Source organism: Anomaloglossus baeobatrachus, chromosome 3 (assembly GCF_048569485.1).
Source record: "Anomaloglossus baeobatrachus isolate aAnoBae1 chromosome 3, aAnoBae1.hap1, whole genome shotgun sequence".
NCBI lineage: Eukaryota > Metazoa > Chordata > Amphibia > Anura > Aromobatidae > Anomaloglossus > Anomaloglossus baeobatrachus.
In genome coordinates, this window is record NC_134355.1 from 346,150,448 (window position 1) to 346,175,125 (window position 24,678).

The 24,678-nt window shown below is 49.9% G+C and overlaps 2 protein-coding genes across 4 annotated transcripts in view; one reads left to right on the plus strand and one right to left on the minus strand.

Annotated features, from left to right (window-relative positions):
• Positions 1-5,032: 5,032 nt before the first annotated feature.
• LOC142296462 (thiosulfate sulfurtransferase/rhodanese-like domain-containing protein 3) lies at positions 5,033-23,925 on the minus strand. 2 transcript variants are annotated; one of them, XM_075340102.1, is made up of 4 exons: positions 23,612-23,925; positions 11,387-11,560; positions 9,782-9,941; positions 5,033-5,527 (listed from the first exon to the last, which is right to left on the minus strand). In XM_075340102.1, exons 1-4 carry the CDS (start codon positions 23,727-23,729, stop codon positions 5,461-5,463), a joined length of 519 nt encoding a protein of 172 aa, XP_075196217.1. In that variant the 5' UTR covers positions 23,730-23,925; the 3' UTR covers positions 5,033-5,460. The 2 variants fall into 2 exon arrangements, with proteins under 2 accessions (XP_075196217.1, XP_075196218.1); XM_075340103.1 differs by having other exon boundaries at positions 23,642-23,922.
• USP45 (ubiquitin specific peptidase 45) overlaps positions 23,518-24,678 on the plus strand; it is a 210,726-nt gene continuing 209,565 nt past the window's right edge. The window contains exon 1 of one of the 2 annotated variants that reach the window (XM_075340100.1): positions 23,518-23,537. The gene's annotated coding sequence lies outside the window, so the exon portion shown is untranslated. Of the gene's footprint in view, positions 23,538-23,713; positions 24,066-24,678 lie in introns of those variants that run through there. The other variant, XM_075340099.1, reaches the window with a different exon arrangement.

Below are 24,678 nucleotides of genomic sequence, written 5' to 3' on the forward strand. Positions count from 1 at the left end.
AAGAAGGGAATTTTGTTTACTTACCGTAAATTCCTTTTCTTCTAGCTCCTATTGGGAGACCCAGACAATTGGGTGTATAGCTTCTGCCTCCGGAGGCCACACAAAGTATTACACTTTAAAAAGTGTAACCCCTCCCCTCTGCCTATACACCCTCCCGTGGATCACGGGCTCCTCAGTTTTGGTGCAAAAGCAGGAAGGAGAAAACTTATAAATTGGTCTAGGGTAAATGCAATCCGAAGAATGTTCGGAGAACTGCAAACCATGAACCAAAAGAACAATTCAACATGAACAACATGTGTACACAAAAAAACAACCAGCCCGAAGGGTACAGGGGCGGGTGCTGGGTCTCCCAATAGGAGCTAGAAGAAAAGGAATTTACGGTAAGTAAACAAAATTCCCTTCTTCTTTGTCGCTCCATTGGGAGACCCAGACAATTGGGACGTCCAAGAGCAGTCCCTGGGTGGGTAAAAGAATACCTCAATAAAAAGAGCCGAAAAACGGCCCCCTCTTACAGGTGGGCAACCGCCGCCTGAAGGACTCGCCTACCTAGACTGGAGTCTGCCGAAGCATAGGTATGCACTTGATAGTGTTTCGTGAAAGTGTGCAGACTAGACCACGTAGCTGCCTGACACACCTGCTGAGCCGTAGCCCGGTGCCGCAATGCCCAGGACGCACCCACGGCTCTGGTAGAATGGGCTTTCAGCCCTGAAGGAAGCGGAAGCCCAGATGAACGGTAGGCTTCGAGAATCGGTTCCTTGATCCACCGAGCCAAGATTGACTTGGAAGCCTGCGAGCCCTTACGCTGGCCAGCGACAAGGACAAAGAGCGCATCTGAACGACGCAGGGGCGCCGTGCGAGACACGTAGAGCCGGAGCGCTCTCACAAGATCCAAAGAGTGCAAATCCCTTTCACACTGGTGAATTGGATTAGGGCAAAATGAAGGTAAGGAGATATCCTGATTGAGATGAAAAGGGGATAACACCTTAGGGAGAAATTCCGGGACCGGACGCAGAACCACCTTATCCTGGTGAAACACCAGGAAGGGGGCTTTGCATGACAGCGCTGCGAGCTCAGACACTCTCCGAAGTGATGTGACTGCCACTAGGAAGGCCACCTTCTGCGAAAGACGTGATAGAGAGACATCCCGCAGCGGCTCGAAAGGTGGTTTCTGAAGAGCCGTTAGCACCCTGTTAAGATCCCAGGGTTCCAGCGGACGCTTGTAAGGTGGGACTATGTGGCAAACTCCCTGCAGGAACGTGCGGACCTGCGGAAGCCTGGCTAGGCGCTTTTGAAAAAACACGGAGAGCGCCGATACTTGGCCCTTGAGAGAGCCCAGTGACAAACCCTTGTCCATTCCGGATTGAAGGAATGAAAGAAAGGTGGGTAAGGCAAACGGCCATGGAATAAAACCGTTATTAGCGCACCAGGATAGGAAGATTTGCCAAGACCTATAATAGATCTTGGCGGACGTAGGTTTCCTGGCCTGTCTCATGGTGGCAATGACATCCTGAGATAACCCTGAAGACGCTAGGAGCCAGGACTCAATGGCCACACAGTCAGGTTGAGGGCCACAGAATTCAGATGGAAAAATGGGCCTTGTGACAGCAAGTCTGGGCGGTCTGGAAGCGCCCACGGTTGACCCACCATGAGATGCCACAGATCCGGGTACCACGACCGCCTCGGCCAGTCTGGAGTGACGAGAATGGCGCGACGGCAGTCGGACCTGATCTTGCGTAACACTCTGGGCAGCATCGCCAGAGGAGGAAACACATAAGGCAGTCGAAACTGCGACCAATCCTGAACTAACGCGTCCGCCGCCAGAGCTCTGTGATCCTGAGACCGTGCCATGAAGGCCGGGACCTTGTTGTTGTGTCGTGACGCCATAAGATCGACGTCCGGCGTTCCCCAGCGGCGACAGATCTCTCGAAACACGTCTGGGTGAAGAGACCATTCCCCCGCGTCCATGCCCTGACGACTGAGAAAATCTGCTTCCCAATTTTCGACGCCCGGGATGTAACTTGATGCTCGGGTGCGATCGGTACATGGAGATAAGCATCTTTGATGTCGATCGATGCTAGGAAGTCTTCTTGTGACATTGAGGCGATGACCGAGCGGAGGGATTCCATCCGGAACCGTCTGGTTCTCACATGTCTGTTGAGTAGCTTGAGGTCCAGAACGGGACGGAATGACCCGTCCTTTTTTGGCACCACGAACAAGTTGGAGTAAAATCCGCGACCACGTTCCTGAAGGGGAACGGGGATCACAACTCCTTCCATCTTTAGAGCGGCTACTGCCTGAAAAAGTGCGTCGGCCTGAGCGGGGGGCGGAGAGGTTCTGAAGAAGCGAGCCGCAGGACGAGAGCTGAACTCTATCCTGTAACCATGAGACAGAATGTCTCTCACCCATCGGTCTTGAACATGTGGCCACCAGGCGTCGCCAAAGCGGGAGAGCCTGCCACCGACCGAGGATGCGGTCAGGGGAGGCCGAGAGTCATGAGGAAGCCGGCTTGGAGGCAGTGCCTCCTGCGGCCTTTTGTGGGCGAGACTTGGATCGCCACGCATAGGAGTTCCTCTGGCCTTTCTCCGGCCTGTTGGACGAAGAGGATTGGGACTTGGCGGAGGGACGAAAGGACCGAAATCTCGATTGAACCTTTCTCTGTTGAGGTCTCTTAGGTTTGGCCTGGGGTAAGGAGGAATCCTTTCCTTTGGATTCCTTAATAATCTCATCCAATCGTTCGCCAAACAAACGGTCGCCAGAAAACGGCAAACCGGTTAAGAACCTCTTGGAAGCAGAGTCTGCCTTCCATTCGCGTAGCCACATGGCCCTGCGGACTGCCACAGAGTTAGCGGATGCTACAGCTGTACGGCTAGCAGAGTCCAGGACGGCGTTCATGGCGTAGGATGAAAAGGCTGACGCCTGAGAGGTCAAAGACGCAACTTGCGGAGCAGAATTACGTGTGACAGCATTAATCTCAGCCAGACAAGCCGAGATAGCTTGGAGTGCCCACACGGCTGCAAAGGCCGGGGCAAAAGACGCGCCCGTGGCCTCATAGATGGACTTCACCAGGAGCTCTGTCTGTCAGTGGCATCCTTTAGCAATGAGCCATCTGCAACCGACACCACGGATCTAGCCGCCAATCTTGAGACTGGAGGATCCACCTTGGGACAGTGAGCCCAACCCTTAACTACTTCAGATGGGAAGGGGTAACGTGTGTCAGTGAGGCGCTTAGTAAAGCGCTTGTCCGGGACCGCTCTGGGCTTCTGGACAGCGTCCCTGAAATTAGAGTGATCAAAAAACGTATTGCGTGTACGTTTGGGGAACCGAAACTGGTGTTTCTCCTGCTGAGACGCCGACTCCTCTACAGGAGGAGGCGGGGGAGAGAGATCTAACACCTGGTTGATGGACGAGATAAGATCATTTAATAAGGCGTCCCCCTCAGGTGTATCAAGGTTAAGGGCGACGTCCGGGTCAGAGCCCTGAGCTGCGACGTCCGCCTCGTCCTCCAGAGAGTCCTCAAGCTGGGATCCCGAGCAGCGAGAGGAAGTCGGGGAAGAGTCCCAGCGAGCCCGCTTAGCCGGTCTAGGACTACGGTCCAGGCAGGAGTCCTCCGCCTGAGACCGAGGGGCCAACCTGGGAGCGCGCTGCGGCGCGGACCGAGAGGGGCCTGGAGGCGACGAGCCAACCGGGGCCGGGGCCTGAGAAAGGTCCGGTCTGGACTGCAAAGCCTCTAGCAGCTTAGAAGACCATTTGTCCATAGACTGTGCAATGGATTGAGAGAGTGACTCAGAGAGTTTCTCAGCAAAAGAGGCGAACTCTGTCCCTGCAGCCTGGTCAGGGGGAGCAGGGGGGTCTACATGAGCCGAGGGGCCCACCAGTGTCCGAGGCTCCGGCTGAGCAAGCGAAACAGGGGTCGAGCATTGCTCACAGTGAGGGTAGGTGGAACCCGCAGGTAACATAGCCCCACAAGAGGTACAGGCCGTAAAAAAACCCTGTGCCTTAGCAGCTTTGCTCCTTGTGGACGACATGCTGTTGTCTCCTAGGAGAGTGATCACTGAGGGTATATGGGAAAGGGGTATACAGCCCACCGAACAGATAGATATAGAGATATACGTATCTAATCTGGCACCCTAGGGGGACTAGCACCGGGTGACCGGTGTGGCTTACCGACCGCTAACGAGCGGTGTGTGTCCTCCAGATTCCCTGCCTTGGATCCCCCGGAGCTGCAGAGCTGTTCACTAAGAATCCTCCACCGGCAGAATGCCAAAAAATGGCTGCCGGAGCTCTCAGGGGAGGAGTGGAGCCGTGGGCGGCGCCAGAAAAGTGCGGGAATCTGGGGTCCCCACAGTGATCAGTGCGGGGGGAGGAAACATGCAGGATGCTCCAGCCCTCACATCTGACGTCAGGTCGGTAATCCCGCCCTTACCCCTGACAGGCAGGCCCGGGGGCGGGATTTTTGCGACTAGGCCGCGATGAAGCCGGGGACTAAATTTGAGACCGCGCCCGACAAGCAGGCACGGTCGGCGCAGAAGTCCACCGGCCTCCTGAATTCAGCAGCCGCCGCGGCTTCCGGGAAGAAGGTGCTCTCCCTGCACAGTCCCCTATGGGGACACAGAGTACCTTTGAGTTGCAGGGCCCGGTCCCTGAGGTTGAAGAGGCTCCGGTCCGGCAGGGTCCCACAGGGGCTGCGGATGGAGCACGGTCCCAGTAAATGGATGACCGCTTAGGATCCCACTTCTCCCAGAGCCGCATAAGGGATGGTGAAGGAGACGGCATGTGGCTCCAGCCTCTGTACCCGCAATGGGTACTTCAACCTTAACAACACCGCCGACATAGTGGGGTGAGAAGGGAACATGCCGGGGGCCCCGTGGGGGCCCTCTTTTCTTCCAACCGACATAACTAAATTGAGAATGCATGAGTGGATGTGTGCCTCCTTCCACACAAAGCATAAAACTGAGGAGCCCGTGATCCACGGGAGGGTGTATAGGCAGAGGGGAGGGGTTACACTTTTTAAAGTGTAATACTTTGTGTGGCCTCCGGAGGCAGAAGCTATACACCCAATTGTCTGGGTCTCCCAATGGAGCGACAAAGAAAAAAATATTTCCACCTGAACAGTCACATAATTGGTAATGGGATGATAAACTTGTGTAAAGCCAACCTTGTAGTTCAGGATATTTTGTGGGAGCCCTAAATTTAGAGTTAAAAAAAAAAAAAAGGATGAGATCTCATTAGGATAATGCAAGAAGCTTTTCACTATAAAGTATAATAACTTGGCAACAGATGTGATCTGATCCCAATTCATCTGCAACTCCCGCTCAAAAAGAGTCCTTTACCTAACTCCGAGGAAACCTTATTCACAAGCCCATATTTTCTGTTAATGTCATGACATTAAAGTGTAATATTTCACGCTCGCTCTGTATGCCATCAAACATTTTATTGCGGATGTGCCTAAAGAAAGAAAGTTCATGATTGTTTTTCTGGCAACTCATGCCTTGTCCAATCTTCAAAGCCTCCTGTATAGTGATGAACGCTAAAAAAAAAAAAAAAAAAAAAAAAAATAATGTTTTGAGAAATTCAGCTATAATATAAAGGTTTTTTTATTGTAAGAAATAGTAAATTGAACTCTGAAATGCCATTTGTATTATAAAACACTTGTGCTCTGTTTCATAAAAGTGTTTACACCAGAACACTGTTGGAAAACTGTTTAGAGTCGCAACATTTTTGAGTAAAGCAAAGTTGCACAAACATTTTGCAATTTTTGTTAATTTTTAGATATATTTTTCAAGCCGGAACATGGCTATGCCCGCATGTCAAAAGTGGCGGTGTTTCTTAAAGGGATCTTAGGATCCCTAGGATCAAGCCTCCTAAGCAGTCTATAGGGGCACATAGGTTATAGGAAGCTGAATAAAATGATACCTTGATATCTGTGATCCAATGTCTTATTCCAGAAAATTCCACATTTTTCTTATATATAAATGAGCTGTTCCAGGCTATAGGGCGGACACTGATTTCCCAAAGAATCTGCCTCAAGAGTTTATTTTGGGAAAAAAATAAGTTACTAGTATAAGACAAGTAACTAGCACAGAACAGTAGAAGTGACCTTTGTATCCTCAGAAATACAATAGCAACTGCAGTTCTCACAGCTCTGCTGTATTGAAACCACATTGTAACACTGAGTGCCTGTGAGACGGAGGCTGAAGCATCACACACATCTCTGCAGTGAGATCAGAGAGCAACCATTAGATGTCTCACACTGGTAACGCCCCAGTCTATTCAAAACAGGCCCTGGAGGCAGATTCTCATGCTGATTAGTGTCCGGACCATAGCCTGGAACAGCTCATTGATATGTGGATTTCTCTGAAATGAGACATCAGATCACAGATATCAAGGTATCATTCTATTCAGCTTCCTATCACCTACATGCCCATATAGACGGCTTAGGAGGATTTATCCCATTGACATATCCCTTTTACGCCAAAAATGTTACTCCAGTTAATGACTGGGGTAACATTTCTGGTGAAGCACAAACCACTGATAAGATGCACCAAATTCATTAAGTGGTGTGCGCTTCTTAGGCTATGTGCGCACGTTGCGTACTAGCCCTGCTGAAATTTCTGCAGCGATCTGAAGAGCACACGTGCGCTTCAAATCGCTGCAGAAAATGTCCGTAGAGAAAAAAAAAAAGCCGATTCCATGTGCTCTGCCTGCAGCTCCTGCCATAGACCGTGCAGGAGCTGCCGGCAAAGCGCACGGAAGAAGTGACATGTCACTTCTTAGAACGCAGCGCTTCGGGCAGCAGCCAAAGTGCTGCGCTCTAAGACGCCACGTGCGCACGGCCCCTGCACAATCTCCATAGACTGTACAGGGGACGCAGGACGCATGCAGTTACGCTGCGCTACAAAGCGCAGCGTAACTGCATGTATTTACACAACGTGTGCACATAGCCTTAATGAGTTGACACAACTTATTCCTGCATACCCCTTATTAAAGGGAATCTGTCAGGTGGTGTGTCATACTAACAGTGTCCTGAAATAGGGCTTGGACAGCCCTTTCACGATATGTAACTTTTATTCCTGTACATTGCCCCATTGTGTTGGTATAAACCCTTGAAATTTTATGATCTCCTGCATACCCCCTTCAACTAATCCTGCAGCAGTTACACCCCCTCATTAGCCGCACACTATAGTGTATTAGTTTCACTTTCTTAAACAAATGAATATTGACAGTCTGCACCAAGCACTGACACCGCACAGAGGGGTGGGAGGGGGAATGGGGCGAATATGCATGAGGCATTTATAATGATTGTATCAAATTAACAGCATGCAGGCCAACAAGTGATATATGGCTGGAATCAGGGTATCTGCCCCTACATCATGCTGCCCTCAGATTACATAGCAAAAATCTGTTGGCAGCTTCCCTGTAACAAGCAAATTCCCTATCTGAGAGCAGCATAATATAGGGGCACAGACCAGGGATGTATAATTTTCTTTGCTGGTTGCTGTCATTTTAATAAAATTACTGTTTTCTTTGCTGTAGATCTAGCAGTTCTCTGAATGTTTAGTTCTATGTAACCTCGAGCACACTACTGATTGGCAGCTTTCTGCCTATGTATACAGTGTACACAGAAAGCTGCCCATCAGTAGTGGAAAAGGGGTTATACAGGGCTCATGAATATGCTGGACTACCTGGCAGGTTTACTAATCCTCTAGTGATAGTCTCCTACTGATGAAAAAAAAATGATTTTATCAAAACTACACTAATATCTCTGTAAGTGACACCGCTGGAATCAGGGTATCTGTCTCTTCATCATGATGACCTCAGATTTGATGGCAAAAACTGGTGGTCGATTCCGTTTAAGTCTGCAAACTGCATTGCTTAGGTGTTTTGCCTACGAGAGAATACTTCCATAATATGGACTCAGTAATACAGACGTTTAGGGACACTATGCATGCAGCTCTTATGCAGAATGAACATTTATGGACCATTTAAACAAGCCAATAATCAGAAAAGAAATGTTTGTTGGAACGCTTGTTCTGCACTATTGTCACATCTAAGCATACTGGCAGAGACCCGTGAATCAGCAAAATGCTCAATCATTCATATTAACTATTGTTCTGTGTACACACTATTGTGATTGATCTATCTAAATAGGCCAAATCAATTGTGCTGTCAAAACCCAGCACAACTTGATACTTCTTCAGTAATAAAGCAGCTAATCATGTGGCTGATCCCCGGACCGTTCATGTTAGGTCCCACTTAGAGAGGTCAATAGTCAGGCAAGGGAGCATTTGTCTGTAGGCTCGTTGCTAACTGTTGGCCTCAAAAGAAAACGGACAAAAGAGCAAACTAATGTTTTTTAGATATGGCGATTTTTCACTTTCTGCACTTTAATTTTCCCTACCCTTCTTCCAAGAGTCAAATTTTTATTTTTTTAACAATATAGGATTGGGATTCTCCAAGTCAACACAATTATGGCTATACCAAAGATATAGTTATTATTTCTTCAGCAACCCATCGAGGCCTCCCCATCAAGTTGTGGCAAGCTGGTGGGAGTGTTAGGCTAGGTTCACATTTCCGTTGTTTTGCATCAGTCTCATGCGTCGCTTGACGCATGTGACTGATGCGCTGTACAACAGATGACAAAGAACAGAATTCTTTGTCGTTCTCAGTTGTCTGCGGGGGGCGGAGCGCGAGGGGGCGGAGTTCGGGGTGGGTGGAGCAGAGCGGGGCCGTGGCACTGAGGACATCAGTGCCGCGGGGACTGCAGGGCTGGGGACAGGTGAGTGTGTGGGGGTGTGTGTGTGTGAGAGTGTGTGTGTGTGCGAGTACATGCTGAGTGCGGGAGGGTGCGGAGCCGAGCGGGGAAGTGTTGGCCTCCCTGCACAGCCAGGGTAAATATCGGGTATAAGCAAAGCACTTTTTGCTTGGTTACCCGATATTTATCTTGGTTACCAGCATACACCGCTTAGCGCTGCCTCCCTGCACACGTAACCAGTGTAAATATCGGGTAACTAACCAAAGCGCATTGCTTAGTAACCCGATGTGTATCCTGGTTACGTGTGCAGGGAGCCAGAGAGCGAATGCGCAGCGAAATCCTACGGATCGCGCTGCTCAAAAAACGTTACATGCTGCGTTCCTCCCGCCCGGCGGTCAGTCGTTCCACAACTGATCAGTCGGGCGGAGGGTGCAACGCAACATCATAAGTCACAATCCGCCGCTCATACAAGTCTATGTGAACAACGGAATTCGCCAAACGGATTCCGTTGTTTACCAGAGCAGCGGATTGTGACAATTGATACAATTTAACGGAAGTGTGAACCTAACCTTAAATGGCAAGTCCCCCTGGGCTGCGCGCTGTAAATGTTGCTAACAACTGCAGACACAGCTCAGCTCCAACTGCGGCTTTTAGAAGCAGATGATTGCCGAATTCCACAGCGATCATCTGTCAGGTAACATGTGGGCTCAGTTTTTGAGATCATGTTAAAACACAGGAACCAAGCATTGGACATACAAGTATGTCATTATTATCTGCTGTACATGCCCCATGTGAACAGTTAATGTGCTGGCAATAACAGAACATGGAATTGTCGTCGGCCTGTCCACAGGAAATTGAATATAGGTGACTGCCATCCAATCCCTGCATGAAAAGGGGTCCTCAAATACTACAAGGCAGGTATCACATTGGTGAGCTGTGAGCCCCCACAACTTGTGCTGCCAATATAACATACACCTTATTGAAAAACTTATTTTATCTTTTGTGTTTTCCACCAGGAGCATTCCTTACCTATTGTAGCCAAGTGAATTTGCTACATCTAAGGCTCTTTTGCTTCGAATACCAGCAAGACAAGAAAAGACCAATGTGTTGGATTTCTCTGGCAACTTCTTTTCATATTTCTTCTTAAAATCCTCTGGAGTCATCTGAAGTGCCGACCCTAGATCTCCCACTAGATAAACAAATATAATTAAAGAAAGGATACCAGTACTCATTGCTATCAGCATACAGATGAGAGAGGTAATCTAGAAGTTGCAAAACCAAGCAACTTTTGAAATTCACATTTTATGTAAAATCTTCTGCGTTCTCAAGATTTTACTTTTAGAATTTACTGCTCATTGCCAAGGTTAGTGTTTACAGGCTCTTTTCTGTAGGGCCAGGTCCAGGGCCCCTGCACCCCTGCATTGGCAAAGTTATGCACCGTTTGGGCCAGCGACACCACTATGAACCGTCAGACAGAAGCACACCACCCTCTGGCATGCACAAATTCGGGAGGCTGAGGAGCGGTGCATGGGACACAGTCTTTAAGGATACAAGAGTTTTCCTTTTTAATAATGCATTGGACACCCCCACTCCAGTTAAAATACTATACCCTAGAGTACAATACAACTAATATATACATATTCAAATCCACTAATAAGCAAGAAATCTAAAAATGATCAAAATCACTACTTTCAATAAAGACAAGTCGTAAATTCCCCCAACCCCTACATATACTCGATTAAAGGGGTTGTCTGGGATTATGACATTAGCATCAGTGCTGGGAGTCAGATTCTCACTGATTAGCTGTTTTCAGGATGTAAACAATGTATGGGGTCGGAACCACACAGCTCTGTTGAATGTGTAGTGTCAGTTGCTGAGAACAGCAGATCAGCTCCTTTTTAATTCAATAGGAGCTGAGCTGCAGTTCTCAGCAGCAGTGAACAGATCTGTGCTGTCATCAGGGCTAATAAAAGCGGATTGTGGAGGTGGCAGGTATCGGACTGCCACTGATCTGATGCTAATAGCTGTCCATTTTTCCCCAACAGGTGTCAGACAGTGGCCCTCTCATCTGCAAAAAGAAATGTATGCTCGGCTGAGCTGCACATGCATGTGTATGGAAGGAGGGGGCAAGAGAAATAGTTATCTAAGGAATATGTCCAGATTTAAATGCATAAAACACACAGAACCCCCTAAGGATACAGTGATTTATGCATTATCTCCTCCAATAGCCCTTTTTTGTCAATGTAGCGGTATCAGCTCCTGTGTGAACGTTTCAGTGTAGTGTTTGGCGTCCACTACACTCTACCAAATTGCACCATGGACTTTGCACTTCGCACTCAACAGAACCCCATGTGTCCTCCATGCTGTCATTGTGGTGGGTTTCCTTTACGGGGACTGAATTTTACAAAATTTGTTTCTCATTTTTCTGCATAAATTTATTTCCAATGTATATCTGAAGGTCATGGATCTAAAAAGTAATAGTGTAAAAATGTCTGTGACCTTCCACCTTCAGTCACGACTGATATTGAGTATTTTGACTCTAGTATGTCAATGGGCATTGTCCAGTGCCGATTTATTACCTTATATATGGGTAACGTGCGATGACGAATCTTCCCTACTCTTTAAATTACTTACATGGAATGTTCATTGATCCCTTAATTATTCCGTATTCTTTAATTTCCCATGGCTCCCGTACATCTATGAGTACAACTCCATCCTTTTTCAGCAAGCCTTTCAGTTGTTCGTAATTGATGGTTGTGCCAGGACTGACAGAAAAGTTGAGGACAGCAAGCCATTGAGGACTCCGGGCTGTAATAAAGAGCACAAAGTATAGAGAAGAAATGATGATATACTCTGATCGATAAGCAAAACAAATACTTTTGTAACTTAAAATTGTTTATCTGACATTGTTACTTCCAGACTGATCTTTTATCAGTGCCTGTGCAATGGACTGGACATGGACCAATGAAGACATTGTGCCAGCATTAGCAAAGCATGGGGAGGTCCAAAGGGGCAGTTGCCCCAAAAGCAAAGTTTTATGGCGGTACAAAATTATGTTCCCTTCCACCGATACAGCCTCATCTTTTAGTGGTGCAGCTGTCCGGCTTTATTTCTGCTGGTATCATAATATGAGGGGATGCTACACAATTTTTTTTATATATACATACATATACATATATATATATATATATATATATATATATATATATATATATATATATATATATATATATATATATATATGTATATATTTTTTTTTTTTTATTTTATATAGACCTGCCCGCCGGCGTCTGTGATTGGAAGCCTCAGACACGCTGTCACTCAGCGTGGGTGCTTGTCGCAATAACCAATCACAGACGCCGGTGAAAGCAGTGAATATGTATGAGCCTAAAGAGGGGCCCAGAAAGAAGAATGAGAGGCTGCGGGAAAGTGTGACAGCCGCCACGGTGATTTGGTAAGTATGAAGCGCTTGCTCCTATCCCTCTGCACCAGATTTTGGTCCCCATAGACTTTATATGGGGCCCGACATCTGGCCAGAAGCCAACGATCAATCCCCCGCCGACCCAGAGTCAGCGGGGGATTAATCTGCCAGTACTTCGAAACGCAGGAACAAAAACACAAAGAATTGACATGCTGCATCTTTGTGGTCACCACAAAGATGCAGCCAAGAAAAAATTGCAACATGCGCACAGCAAAAATAAAATCTCAGACTTCGCTTCAGTGATATTTCATCATTAAAGTAAGGGCATTTCACAAGTGGACTTATTGTCTGCTGAGATATGGCATCCCATTCTTCTTGAAGGGCAGCCCTCAGGTCATTGAGGTTCTGGGGTACAGAGTTATGAGCCTCTACATGGCGACTGAGCTGATCTAATATGTTTTCTATAAGATTTTAGTCAGGAGAAAGTGCAGGCCACTCCATTTGAGGTGCACCAGCCTCCAGCAGCCGTTCCCTAATGATGCAACCTTTGATGAGCTCTAGCATTGTATGGACTGGACACACCTGCCCATACTGTAACACCACTACCACCAAAGGCTCGTCTGGGGACAACAGTGGTTGATGTACAGTGCTCTCCTTGATGTCTAGAACATCATTGACAGCCATCATTACAGCTCAGCATGAATTAACTTTCATCAACAAATAATGGTTAGGCCCACCAGTCCTTCGTCCAGCAAGAGGATTATGGCTGTGGCTGCTTGTGGTCAGGTACCCTTGCAAGTTGTTCAGCATGCAGGCCACGCTGATGTAAACGATTGTGAGTGGTCTGAGACTTGAGTGCCTCTCACCTCCCTTAAATGCGCCTAGAGTTGTACGGCATTCATCATCCGATTACTAACGGCATTGTTTACAACAAGACGGTCATCAGTGTGGTATGTGGCCAAAGGATGTCCACTTCTATGCCTTTCTGTGACTTTTCCAGTCTCTATTTATCTCTGTTGAAACCTGCTGATAACACTGTGACAATAAGCTCAGTGGCCACTTCCATTTGAGAACATCCTGCTTGAAGTCTCGCAATGGGGAGATACTGTCAATGCATTGTTAGGTATCATCTTGGTCTCGTGATGTCAAAATGTGAACAGCATGATGAAGAGGACTGTTTAAATAGATTCTAATTGAACCTCAACATTTCTTGGACGATTCATGGATCAAACTCCTATTGTGAATTATGTCGTTAATCTGCTTGTTAGAGAACAGCAAGTTGAGCAAAAAGTACTGAAACATTGAACAATCGGACACGTTTAGAGAAGGTCACATTAAATTCATCTGAAAAAGTTAGAGAGCGACTTAGGATTATGAAATTTCACCTGAAAGCCAAATCCCTTACTTTTTTGTGAGTTCTGTATGTGATAAAATGGGATGTGTCTACACAACCCAACCAGGTGAGCATCTTCCCTCATTGCCCCCCTCACTATTTGGGTAAAGCCTCCTTTAGGCTACTTTCACACATCCGGATTTTTGCTCTGCGGCACAATACGGCGTTCTGCAGAAAAACCGCAACCGGCTTTTCTAACGCCGGTTGCGGTTTTTTTTGCATAGACTTACATTAGTGCCGTATTGTGCCGCAGGGGGCTTGCGTTCGGTCCGGTTTTTGCCGCATGCGGCAGATTTAGCCGATGCGGCGGCCGGATCGAACGTTCCCCGCAACGTTTTTTGCTCCGGCAAAAAACACCGCATCGCGCCGCATCCGGCCGCTGTGGCGCATTTTTCAATGCATACCTATGTTGGCCGGATGCGGCGCGATGAGGAAAAAAACGCATCCGCTCGCCGCATGCGGTTTTTTCCACTGCGCATGCTCAGTAGCATGCCGCAACCGGAAAAAAACGGACCGACCGCATGTAAAAACTTATGCAAAGGATGCGGTGTTTTCGCCGCATCCGTTGCATAGTTGTCACAGCCGGATTGAGCCGCAGTGCTCAAACCGGATGTGTGAAAGTAGCCTTACACATCCGTGTTTCTGGTACATGATCAATGTAAAATGCTGCACAATATCAGTTGAAAATGCAATCTCTTTATTACACACAAATGCTAAGGACAGCAACACAAAACAGCGACTTAACTGTGACGTTTCGACCTTTTGCGGTCTTATTCGTAAACTCGCTCTGTTAAGTGTGTGTAGAGCATCGAGCGTGCCACTAAAGGATGCACCGCTTCAATGAGTGAAAAAAGCTTAAATGAAGTATAGCCACTAGTGATGAGCGAGTACTAAAAAGCTCGGGTGCTCGAGGCTCGGGCCGAGCATCCCAAGATACTCGTGTACTCGGCCCGAGCACCGAGCCCAATGTTATCCTATGGGAGACCCGAGTATTTTTGTGAAATGACCACCGGTAGCATGTAGAAACCCTAAAAATGGCACAAAAGTCTCAGAAGAGTGCTCAAATGACATGGCAACAGCATGGGGAAGACCCCTTGAAGCATTTATCACTCAAAAGTCACAGCTGTGAACAATTTTGTCCGCGTTTTACGCCATTTTTACGGACTCACCAGAAAACATTCCAAAATGACACCAAAATGAATTTTCATGGCGGAAATGTTAAGGGCACATACCCAATAGTGAGATAGAGCTAATGTACGTTACTTTTTGAGATCAATACATGAAAGATTTTACGTAAAACATTGTGTGGCACTCCGATGTCCCTGAGAAGAGACGTACATAAAGGCCTCTGAGTCTAATGTGCCCATTTTGAGGAACTGAGTCTTTGTAGTATTTTCCTTTGCCAGGGCAGTCCAAAATTGTGAGGTTCACCAATGCCCCTGCATACAGACGTGCATGAGGGCCTGTAAACCTGAAGTGCCTATTGGAAGGAAGTGGGTCTATTGTAGTATAGCCCTTTGGCAGGGCAGCCAAAAATTGGGAGGCTCCACGTTGTCCCTGGATAGACACGTGCATGAGGGCCTGTAAACCTGAAGTGCCTATTGGAAGGAAGTGGGTCTATTGTAGTATAGCCCTTTGGCAGGGCAGCCAAAAATTGGGAGGCTCCACGTTGTCCCTGGATAGACACGTGCATGAGGGCCTGTAAACCTGAAGTGCCCATTGGAAGGAAGTGGGTCTATTGTAGTATAGCCCTTAGGCAGGGCAGCCAAAAATTGGGAGGCTCCACGTTGTCCCTGGATAGAGACGTGCATGAGGGCCTGCAAAACCTGAAGTGCCCATTGGAAGGAAGTGGGTCTATTGTAGTATAGCCCTTAGGCAGGGCAGCCAAAAATTGGGAGGCTCCACGTTGTCCCTGGATAGAGACGTGCATGAGGGCCTGCAAAACCTGAAGTGCCCATTGGAAGGAAGTGGGTCTATTGTAGTATAGCCCTTAGGCAGAGCAGCCAAAAATTGGGAGGCTCCACGTTGTCCCTGGATAGAGACGTGCATGAGGGCCTGTAAACCTGAAGTGCCCATTGGAAGGAAGTGGGTCTATTGTAGTATAGCCCTTAGGCAGGGCAGCCAAAAATTGGGAGGCTCCACGTTGTCCCTGGATAGAGACCTGTTAGGTTCTTAGTGCCTCCGTGCTTGCATTTAAAAACCGCACGTGTGTGCCTGTTGGTGGCAGCTTTCCGCTGCACTTGTGTGCGTTTTGCAAAAACTTGGATATAACGCACAAGTCTAGTGAATACACATCAGCACAGCATTGCAAAATGCGCAAGGGCGTTGTCAACGAACAAGGAAGTGGACGTGATGGTGGTGCAGGCAGAGACCGAGGTCGTGTGCAAGCTCTAATTTCGCCACAACAAAGGGCCACATCTACTCGCTCACACGTCCTGTCCCAAATTCTTGGGGACCGCAGCAGTACACCGCTCTTGAACCAAGACCAGTGTCAACAGGTTGTTAGTTGGATAGCGGATAATGCTTCCAGTCAGATTGGCACCACCACAAACACTCTGTCTTCCACACGGTCAAGTGTCAGTAGCCGTGATACTGCACCGCACATTTCAGAACCTGATCCTCCTTCCTACCACAAGGCTGAGTACACGTCCTCGGACATTAATGATCCCACACTTGGACACTCGGAAGAGCTGTTCACGTTTCCATTCGCACATTCTGGCCTCTCGCCAGCTCCTGTTGAAGTGGGCCATGACGAGATTGTATGTACAGATGCCCAAATATTTGAGCAGCCACGTTCTCACGAAGTTGGCAACGTGTCTCAACAAGGGGTGGACGATGATGAGACACAATTGTCAGGAAGTCAGGAGGAGGAGCAGGGTGCGGAAGAGGAAGACGACGTGGTGGATGATCCAGTAACTGACCCAACCTGGCAGGAGGATATGCAGAGCGAGGACAGCAGTGCACAGGGGGAGGGAGGCGTAGCATCCCAACAGGCAGTAAGAAGCAGAGTGGTGGCCCCAGGCAGACGTCAGGCAACTGTTCCCCGGAACAACACGACACAAGGTGCCTGTACAAATGTTAGCTCTTCCCGAGTCTGGCAGTTTTTTAAGTTGGCTCCAGATGATTCTAAAAAGGCCATTTGCAACACCTGCCATGCCAGCATCAGCAGGGGTACCAAAACTAGCAGCCTGACCACCACCAGCATGATCAGGCACATGTCAGCCAAGCACCCGACTTTGTGGGAAGTACAACAGAGTCGAGGAGCAGTGCTTGCTGATGTCACTGCTACGTCTTCGCTGGTTGTGCATGCGAGCCAATCCCCTGTCCATGCTGCCTGCGAACAAGCCTCCTCCGGCCCTGCACCTGCAGTTACCCACGCAGAAATAACACCATCATCAAGCACGTCCTTGTCCCAGCGCAGCGTTCAGTTATCCATTCAGCAAACCTTTGAACGCAGGTGCAAATACACTGCCAACGCCCCACATGCCACACTTCTAAATGCTAACTTTTCGCGACTGCTTGCGCTGGAAATGTTGCCTTTTAGGCTGGTTGAGACAGAAGCATTCCGCGACCTGATGGTGGCAGCTGTCCCACGTTACTCGGTCCCCAGCCGCCACTATTTCTCCCGGTGTGCCGTCCCCGCATTGCATAACCACGTGTCACAAAACATCACACGTGCCCTGAACAACGCTGTTTCAGCCAAAGTCCACCTAACCACAGACACGTGGACAAGTGCATGTGGGCAAGGCCGCTACATCTCGTTGACGTCACACTGGGTTAATATTGTGGAAGCTGGGACCCAGTCTGAGCGAGGGACGGAACACGTCCTTCACACACCAAGTTTTGCAGGCCCTACCTCAGTCAGGGTTTCACCCACACTCTACAGCTCCGGAATGTCATGCTCCTCAGCCTCCTCCTCCTCCTGCGCATCCTCATCCACTTTACCCTCCACACCAGTCCCAAGCTGGAAGTGTCGCGGGCGGAGGAGGGGACGCTGCGCTCTCCCACTGCTCGGGTCCGGCTGCCGCTGCTCTACGGCTGCTGCTGCTCGTTGGCTCGAGCAATGGCCGGATCCCGGGGACTCGAGCGGCGCTACTCGCCCGTGAGTGAAAAGGGGTGGTTTGGGTTTTGGGGATATTGTCCGTGACGCCACCCACGGTTGTGGTGATTGTGTGGACACCACCGCTGCTCTGGACGGGGATCCCGGGAGCCTGTGACAGGGAGCAGCTTTGTTGTTATTTCTCCCCTCCGTGGGTAGGGGGGTTGGTTGTCCCGGGGCCCGGTGATGGGGTAGAGATGGATGACAGGCGGGTTGCGGGGCCTGATGAGGTGCAGGGTCGCAGGGGCAGCGCTGTGCCGCACGGCACGGAGGTACTCACTCAGCCCAATGATGATGACACAGTTCACGGTAAAACAAGTGGCTGGATGGATGGGTCCCTCGGACGGCTGCGGTTGTTCCTCCCTGCAGGTTAGTGATGACTGTCTCTCCCTGCACCTAAGTTAAGTGTTGGTAGTGATGGTTTCCCACCGGTAACCCGCTCCCCGACCTGGATATGGGCCGGAGGAGCCCCTTTTGCCCACAGGCGCTGGCCCTGGGAGACGGTTGCCCTTGGCGGTGGCGGTGTCTCCCCTTCACGGTTGGACGGTTGCCTTCTATCGGGACTTGGCTGTTTGGAAACCCTGAGGTCCCCTTCACTAACGGATTTGGCAAATTCACGGCGACACCAAGCCTTGCCGGGATCCGAAAGTCCTCTGCCAATGGTGCTGGCTTCTCTTTGTATACCGGTCCGGTACGGCCGGGTCACCACCCGTCCACGGTCCTTACGGCAGACTCCAATCGGCCTCCACTGCAGACGGTCACCACATCCTGCCAACCTTGCTGTCCTGTCCGGGCCACACACCCGGACCAACTTCAGGCTCTTTGCTGTCACTTTTCTCCTCTCTACTACTTTCCTCCTTCCACTTCCTTAGCTTAACTCTCACTGCCTGTGTTTTCCCTCCTCCTTGGTGGGTGGAGACCAACCGCCTGGCTCCACACCCTGGTGTGGACAACAGCCCCTGGGGAAGGCAACAAGGATTTTGTGTTTTGACTATGATATGCCTGCAGGGAGTGTGGGGTGTTTAAGTGTTGTGCTCTGTGGCCCCTGGCTTGTCCAGGGCGACACAGAAGCACTGCAGCACTGCCTCGGCGAAGCGGCAACAGGCAGTGCTGAAGCTAATCTGCATAGGTGACAAACCCCACAATGCAGAAGAGGTGTGGACAGCTCTGAAACAGCAGGCAGATCACTGGCTCACAACTCTGAACCTAAAGCCAGGAAAGGTCGTGTGTGACAATGGCCGTAACCTGGTGGAGGCTTTGAGGCGAGGCCAGCTGACACATGTTCCATGCGTGGCCCATGTGCTCAACCTCGTGGTTCAGCGGTTTCTAAAGTCATACCCAGAGCTGTCTGATCTGCTGGTAAAAGTTCGCCGCCTGTCTGCACATTTTCGAAAGTCACCTACTGCTTCAGCCGGCCTTGCCGGCTTTCAGCGCCGTTTGCATCTTCCGGCTCACAGACTGGTGTGTGATGTCCCCACGCGTTGGAATTCAACTCTGCACATGTTGGTCAGGATATGTGAGCAGAAGAGGGCAGTTGTTGAGTACCTGCATCACCTAAGCCGTCGGGAAATGGGTCAAACTCCACACATAACACCTGAGGAGTGGAGATGGATGTCCGACCTATGTACCATCCGACAAAACTTTGAGGACTCCACCAAGATGGTGAGCGGCGATGACGACATTATTAGCGTCACCATACCGCTTCTCTGCCTTCTAAAATGGTCTCTGCTCAAAAAACAACCATGATGCATTGCAGGCGGAGCGCGATGAGTTTGAGCAAGAAACAGTAGTGGGTGTGGGTGATAACACACAGCCCAGCCTCGTCTCATCACAACGTGCAGTGGAGGACTATGACGAGGAGGAGGATGAAGACATGGAGCAACTCTCTGGCCAAATTGAGGATATGACATGCAGTCATATCCTCGGTTCAGCGTGGCTGGCCAGAGGACAGGGTAGATGATGAGGAGGAGGAGGAGGAGGAGGACAGCATGTTCAGTCATCGTGTTGGTCAGGATACTGAAGTGATGGCTGTTAAGAGTCTGGCACACATGGCTGACTTTATGGTAAGCTGCCTGTCTCGTGACCCTCGCGTTAAGAACATCTTGGCCGACAATCATTACTGGTTGGTAACACTGTTAGACCCACGCTAAAAGGAGAACTTTATGTCTCTTATTCCCGAGGCGGAGAGGTCAGGCAAAATGCAGCAGTTCCAGAAGGCCATAGTCACGGAAGTAGGCAAAGCATTCCCCTCACAAAACGCTAGCGGCATAGCTCAGGAATCAGTGGACAACCAAGGCGTACAGCCGAGAGGGGCACAAGTCCAATCCGCCAGAGGTAGGGGAACAGTCTTTAAGATGTGGGACAGTTTTCTCAGCCCCTCACATACCACAGCCCCTGAGGTGAGGGGTAGTGCCACAAGAAATCCTAAGTTTGCCCAGATGCTCAAGGAGTACCTTGCAGATCAAACAACTGTACTCCGACATTCCTCTGTGCCTTACAATTAATGGGTATCCAAGCTGGACAGACACGTGGCATGAATTGGCTCTCTACGCCTTGGAAGTCCTGGCCTGCCCTGCCGCTAGCGTTTTGTCAGAGCGTGTTTTTAGTGCCGCAGGTGGAATCATTACAGATAAACGCACCCGCCTGTCAACTGTAAATGCTGACAGGCTGACTCTGATCAAGATGAACAAGGGTTGGATTGGGCCAGACTTCACCACACCACCAGCAAATGACAGCGGAATTTAAAGTTTGTAACGGGAATTTGCCATGTACCTCCACTCACCCATGGTAACACACTTCTGGACTTTGGCTAATCGCTGGACTGCTCCTCCTTCTCCTCATGCGCCATCATGATGACCGTTACAATAGTTAGGCCGTTGTTTCAGGTATACCCCCAGTGGTAAATTTTTTCGCCCATTCTTTCAGAATGGGCATTACAACGACAGGAGACCCGCTCCTTTGCAATGGGAACAATGTTTTGAGGCCCTCATGCACATCTCTATCCAGGGACAATGTGGAGCCTCCAAATGTTTGGCTGCCCTGCCTAAGGGCTATACTACAATAGACCCACTGCCTTACAATGGGCACTTCAGGTTTACAGGCCATCATGCACGTCTCTATCCAGGGGCAATATGGAGCCTGACGCTGCCACCGACAGGCACACACGTGCGGTTTTTAAATGCAAGCACGGACGCAATAAGAACCTAACAGGTTTTTAGGAGCGACAATTACTGAGAAGTCTGACACTATCAGGACTGTTTTAGACTGTGTACACCAGCCCCAGATATGATGAAGGCTGGTATACGGTCACCACTAGGAATGGCTATATACCCTGCCTGCCTGCCTGCCTGTATACTGCTACAATAGTCCTGACAAGGACTCTTCTGGTCACTAGCCTGTATTCCGACCTGGCTATACCCTGCCTGTATACAGCAACAATAGTCCTGAGAAGGACTCCGCTACTGTACTCCGACCTGGCTATACCCTGCCTGCCTGTATACAACTAGAATAGTCCTGAGAAGGACTTCTGGTCACACTGTTTGCAGCCCTGCTCCGGAACTAACTATAAAGGGCCGCAAAGCTTTCCCTGAAGCAGCGACACTCTCCCTGCACTGACTGTCTGGATAGCTGTGAGCAGAGCACAGCGCGCCCGCCTGTATAAAGGCTCGGTCACGCTGTGCAGGCCGGCCAATCACTGCAATTCCACAACTAACAGGGCTGTGGCATTGCAGTGGTCTGCCAGCCAATCCTTGCATGAGGGCTGGCTCTCAAAAGAGCGCCAACATGCAGAAATGAAGACCACGAGTACAGCACGAGTATCGCGAGATTACTCGGTCCCCGCCGAGTAGACCGAGTACAGTGATACTCGTGCGAGTACCGAGTAGTAACAAGCATGCTCGCTCATCACTAATAGCCACCTAAGGTGAGGTCCTGTTGGTGGATAAATAGCAAGTAATTCGGTATCGGCGCTAACGCGCTAGAGAAATCTATTTTTTTGGAGCCGTGGGCCGCGTCCCTGAGCTCTGGCAAACTTTGGCCTAATGTGTCTATTGGGTAATGACTATTTGGGTAGGCCTCCTTCACACATCCGTGTCCCCGATACGTGATACGTTTGTTTTCACACGTACCAGAGACATGGAGATATATAGATACAGTAAATCAATGGGTCTGCGCACATGTCCATGTTTTGACATTGTCCGTGTGGAGCACATGCGGGTCCGTGTGCTCCACATTAGTGTTTTGCACGGACATGTGAAGGAGGCCTAAGACCATATTTTGCGCTTGAGTCTTTCCCAGCTCCTCTGCCCTAAATTTGGCGTAGGCATTTATGACAATTAAATATTGCCATTTGGATAAAAATCTTAGCACAAATGCAATGATAAATGTCTGTCAGGTGTTCTCTCACCAGTTTGGATATTACAAATTAGGGGTATTGAGGCTTTCTGGGTAACAGAATGCCGGCACCGGGGCTTTCTGGGTGATATAATGCCGGCACCGGGGCTTTCTGGGTGATATAATGCCGGCACCGGGGCTTTCTGGGTGATATAATGCCGGCACCGGGGCTTTCTGGGTAACAGAATGCCGGCACCGGGGCTTTCTGGGTAACAGAATGCCGGCACCGGGGCTTTCTGGGTAACAGAATGCCGGCACCGGGGCTTTCTGGGTGATATAATGCCGGCACCGGGGCTTTCTGGGTGATATAATGCCGGCACCGGGGCTTTCTGGGTGATATAATGCCGGCACCGGGGCTTTCTGGGTAACAGAATGCCGGCACCGGGGCTTTCTGGGTAACAGAATGCCGGCACCGGGGCTTTCTGGGTAACAGAATGCCGGCACCGGGGCTTTCTGGGTAACAGAATGCCGGCACCGGGGCTTTCTGGGTAACAGAATGCCGGCACCGGGGCTTTCTGGGTAACAGAATGCCGGCACCGGGGCTTTCTGGGTAACAGAATGCCGGCACCGGGGCTTTCTGGGTAACAGAATGCCGGCACCGGGGCTTTCTGGGTAAGAGAATGCCGGCACCGGGACTTTCTGGGTAAGAGAATGCCGGCACCGGGACTTTCTGGGTAAGAGAATGCCGGCACCGGGACTTTCTGGGTAAGAGAATGCCGGCACCGGGGCTTTCTGGGTAAGAGAATGCCGGCACCGGGACTTTCTGGTTAACAGAATGCCGGCACCGGGGCTTTCTGGGTAACAGAATGCCGGCACCGGGGCTTTCTGTTTAATAGAATGCCGGCACCGGGACTTTCTGGGTAAGAGAATGCCGGCACCGGGACTTTCTGTTTAATAGAATGCCGGCACCGGGGCTTTCTGGGTAACAGAATGCCGGCACCGGGGCTTTCTGTTTAATAGAATGCCGGCACCGGGACTTTCTGGGTAAGAGAATGCCGGCACCGGGGCTTTCTGTTTAATAGAATGCCGGCACCGGGACTTTCTGGGTAAGAGAATGCCGGCACCGGGACTTTCTGTTTAATAGAATGCCGGCACCGGGACTTTCTGGGTAAGAGAATGCCGGCACCGGGGCTTTCTGTTTAATAGAATGCCGGCACCGGGACTTTCTGGGTAAGAGAATGCCGGCACCGGGGCTTTCTGTTTAATAGAATGCCGGCACCGGGACTTTCTGGGTAAGAGAATGCCGGCACCGGGACTTTCTGTTTAATAGAATGCCGGCACCGGGACTTTCTGGGTAAGAGAATGCCGGCACCGGGACTTTCTGTTTAATAGAATGCCGGCACCGGGACTTTCTGGGTAAGAGAATGCCGGCACCGGGGCTTTCTGTTTAATAGAATGCCGGCACCGGGACTTTCTGGGTAAGAGAATGCCGGCACCGGGGCTTTCTGTTTAATAGAATGCCGGCACCGGGACTTTCTGGGTAAGAGAATGCCGGCACCGGGGCTTTCTGTTTAATAGAATGCCGGCACCGGGACTTTCTAACCTGGCACATACTTGTAGACATTGATATCCATGACATCTCACCCTGGCGAGCCGCTGCCGCCCTCTGCACGGTGCCAGCTCTGTTCGCAGCACTCACTGCCATACACAAGCGTCCGAGCCAAGCAGACATGGTGCCGGTCACTGGTGTCACCTCCACCGGGCGGAAACGTCCTGCTACAGGGAGGGGAGCGCCCCGGAAATTCCACCCGCCGGCTCCCTACACTTAGTACTGGACAGTAATAAAGCGGCCCCGGCCCCCACACAGTAACTCCCTATAGAGGGGGCCTGTCCATACCGACCACTGCTATTATTATCAGCGCAGATAAATGTCAAAGCTAATTACAGCTCCAGTGTGAGGCGCGCGGCTCCTCTCGGCTTCCGTAGCTGTTATTGCTGCAGTTTGGAATCTTCCCCAGGAGGACACGTGGGTGCAGGAGGTACACAACCGGGAGCGGACGGCGGAGCTGTGAGTAGGCGCCGTGCCAGGCTATATGCACTGAGCTATAAACGCTGTGCCAGGCTATATGCACTGAGCTATAAACGCTGTGCCAGGCTATATGCACTGAGCTATAAGCGCTGTGCCAGGCTATATGCACTGAGCTATAAACGCTGTGCCAGGCTATATGCACTGAGCTATAAACGCTGTGCCAGGCTATATGCACTGAGCTATAAACGCTGTGCCAGGCTATATGCACTGAGCTATAAACGCTGTGCCAGGCTATATGCACTGAGCTATAAACGCTGTGCCAGGCTATATGCACTGAGCTATAAACGCTGTGCCAGGCTATATGCACTGAGCTATAAACGCTGTGCCAGGCTATATGCACTGAGCTATAAACGCTGTGCCAGGCTATATGCACTGAGCTATAAACGCTGTGCCAGGCTATATATGCACTGAGCTATAAACGCTGTGCCAGGCTATATGCACTGAGCTATAAACGCTGTGCCAGGCTATATGCACTGAGCTATAAACGCTGTGCCAGGCTATATGCACTGAGCTATAAACGCTGTGCCAGGCTATATGCACTGAGCTATAAACGCTGTGCCAGGCTATATGCACTGAGCTATAAACGCTGTGC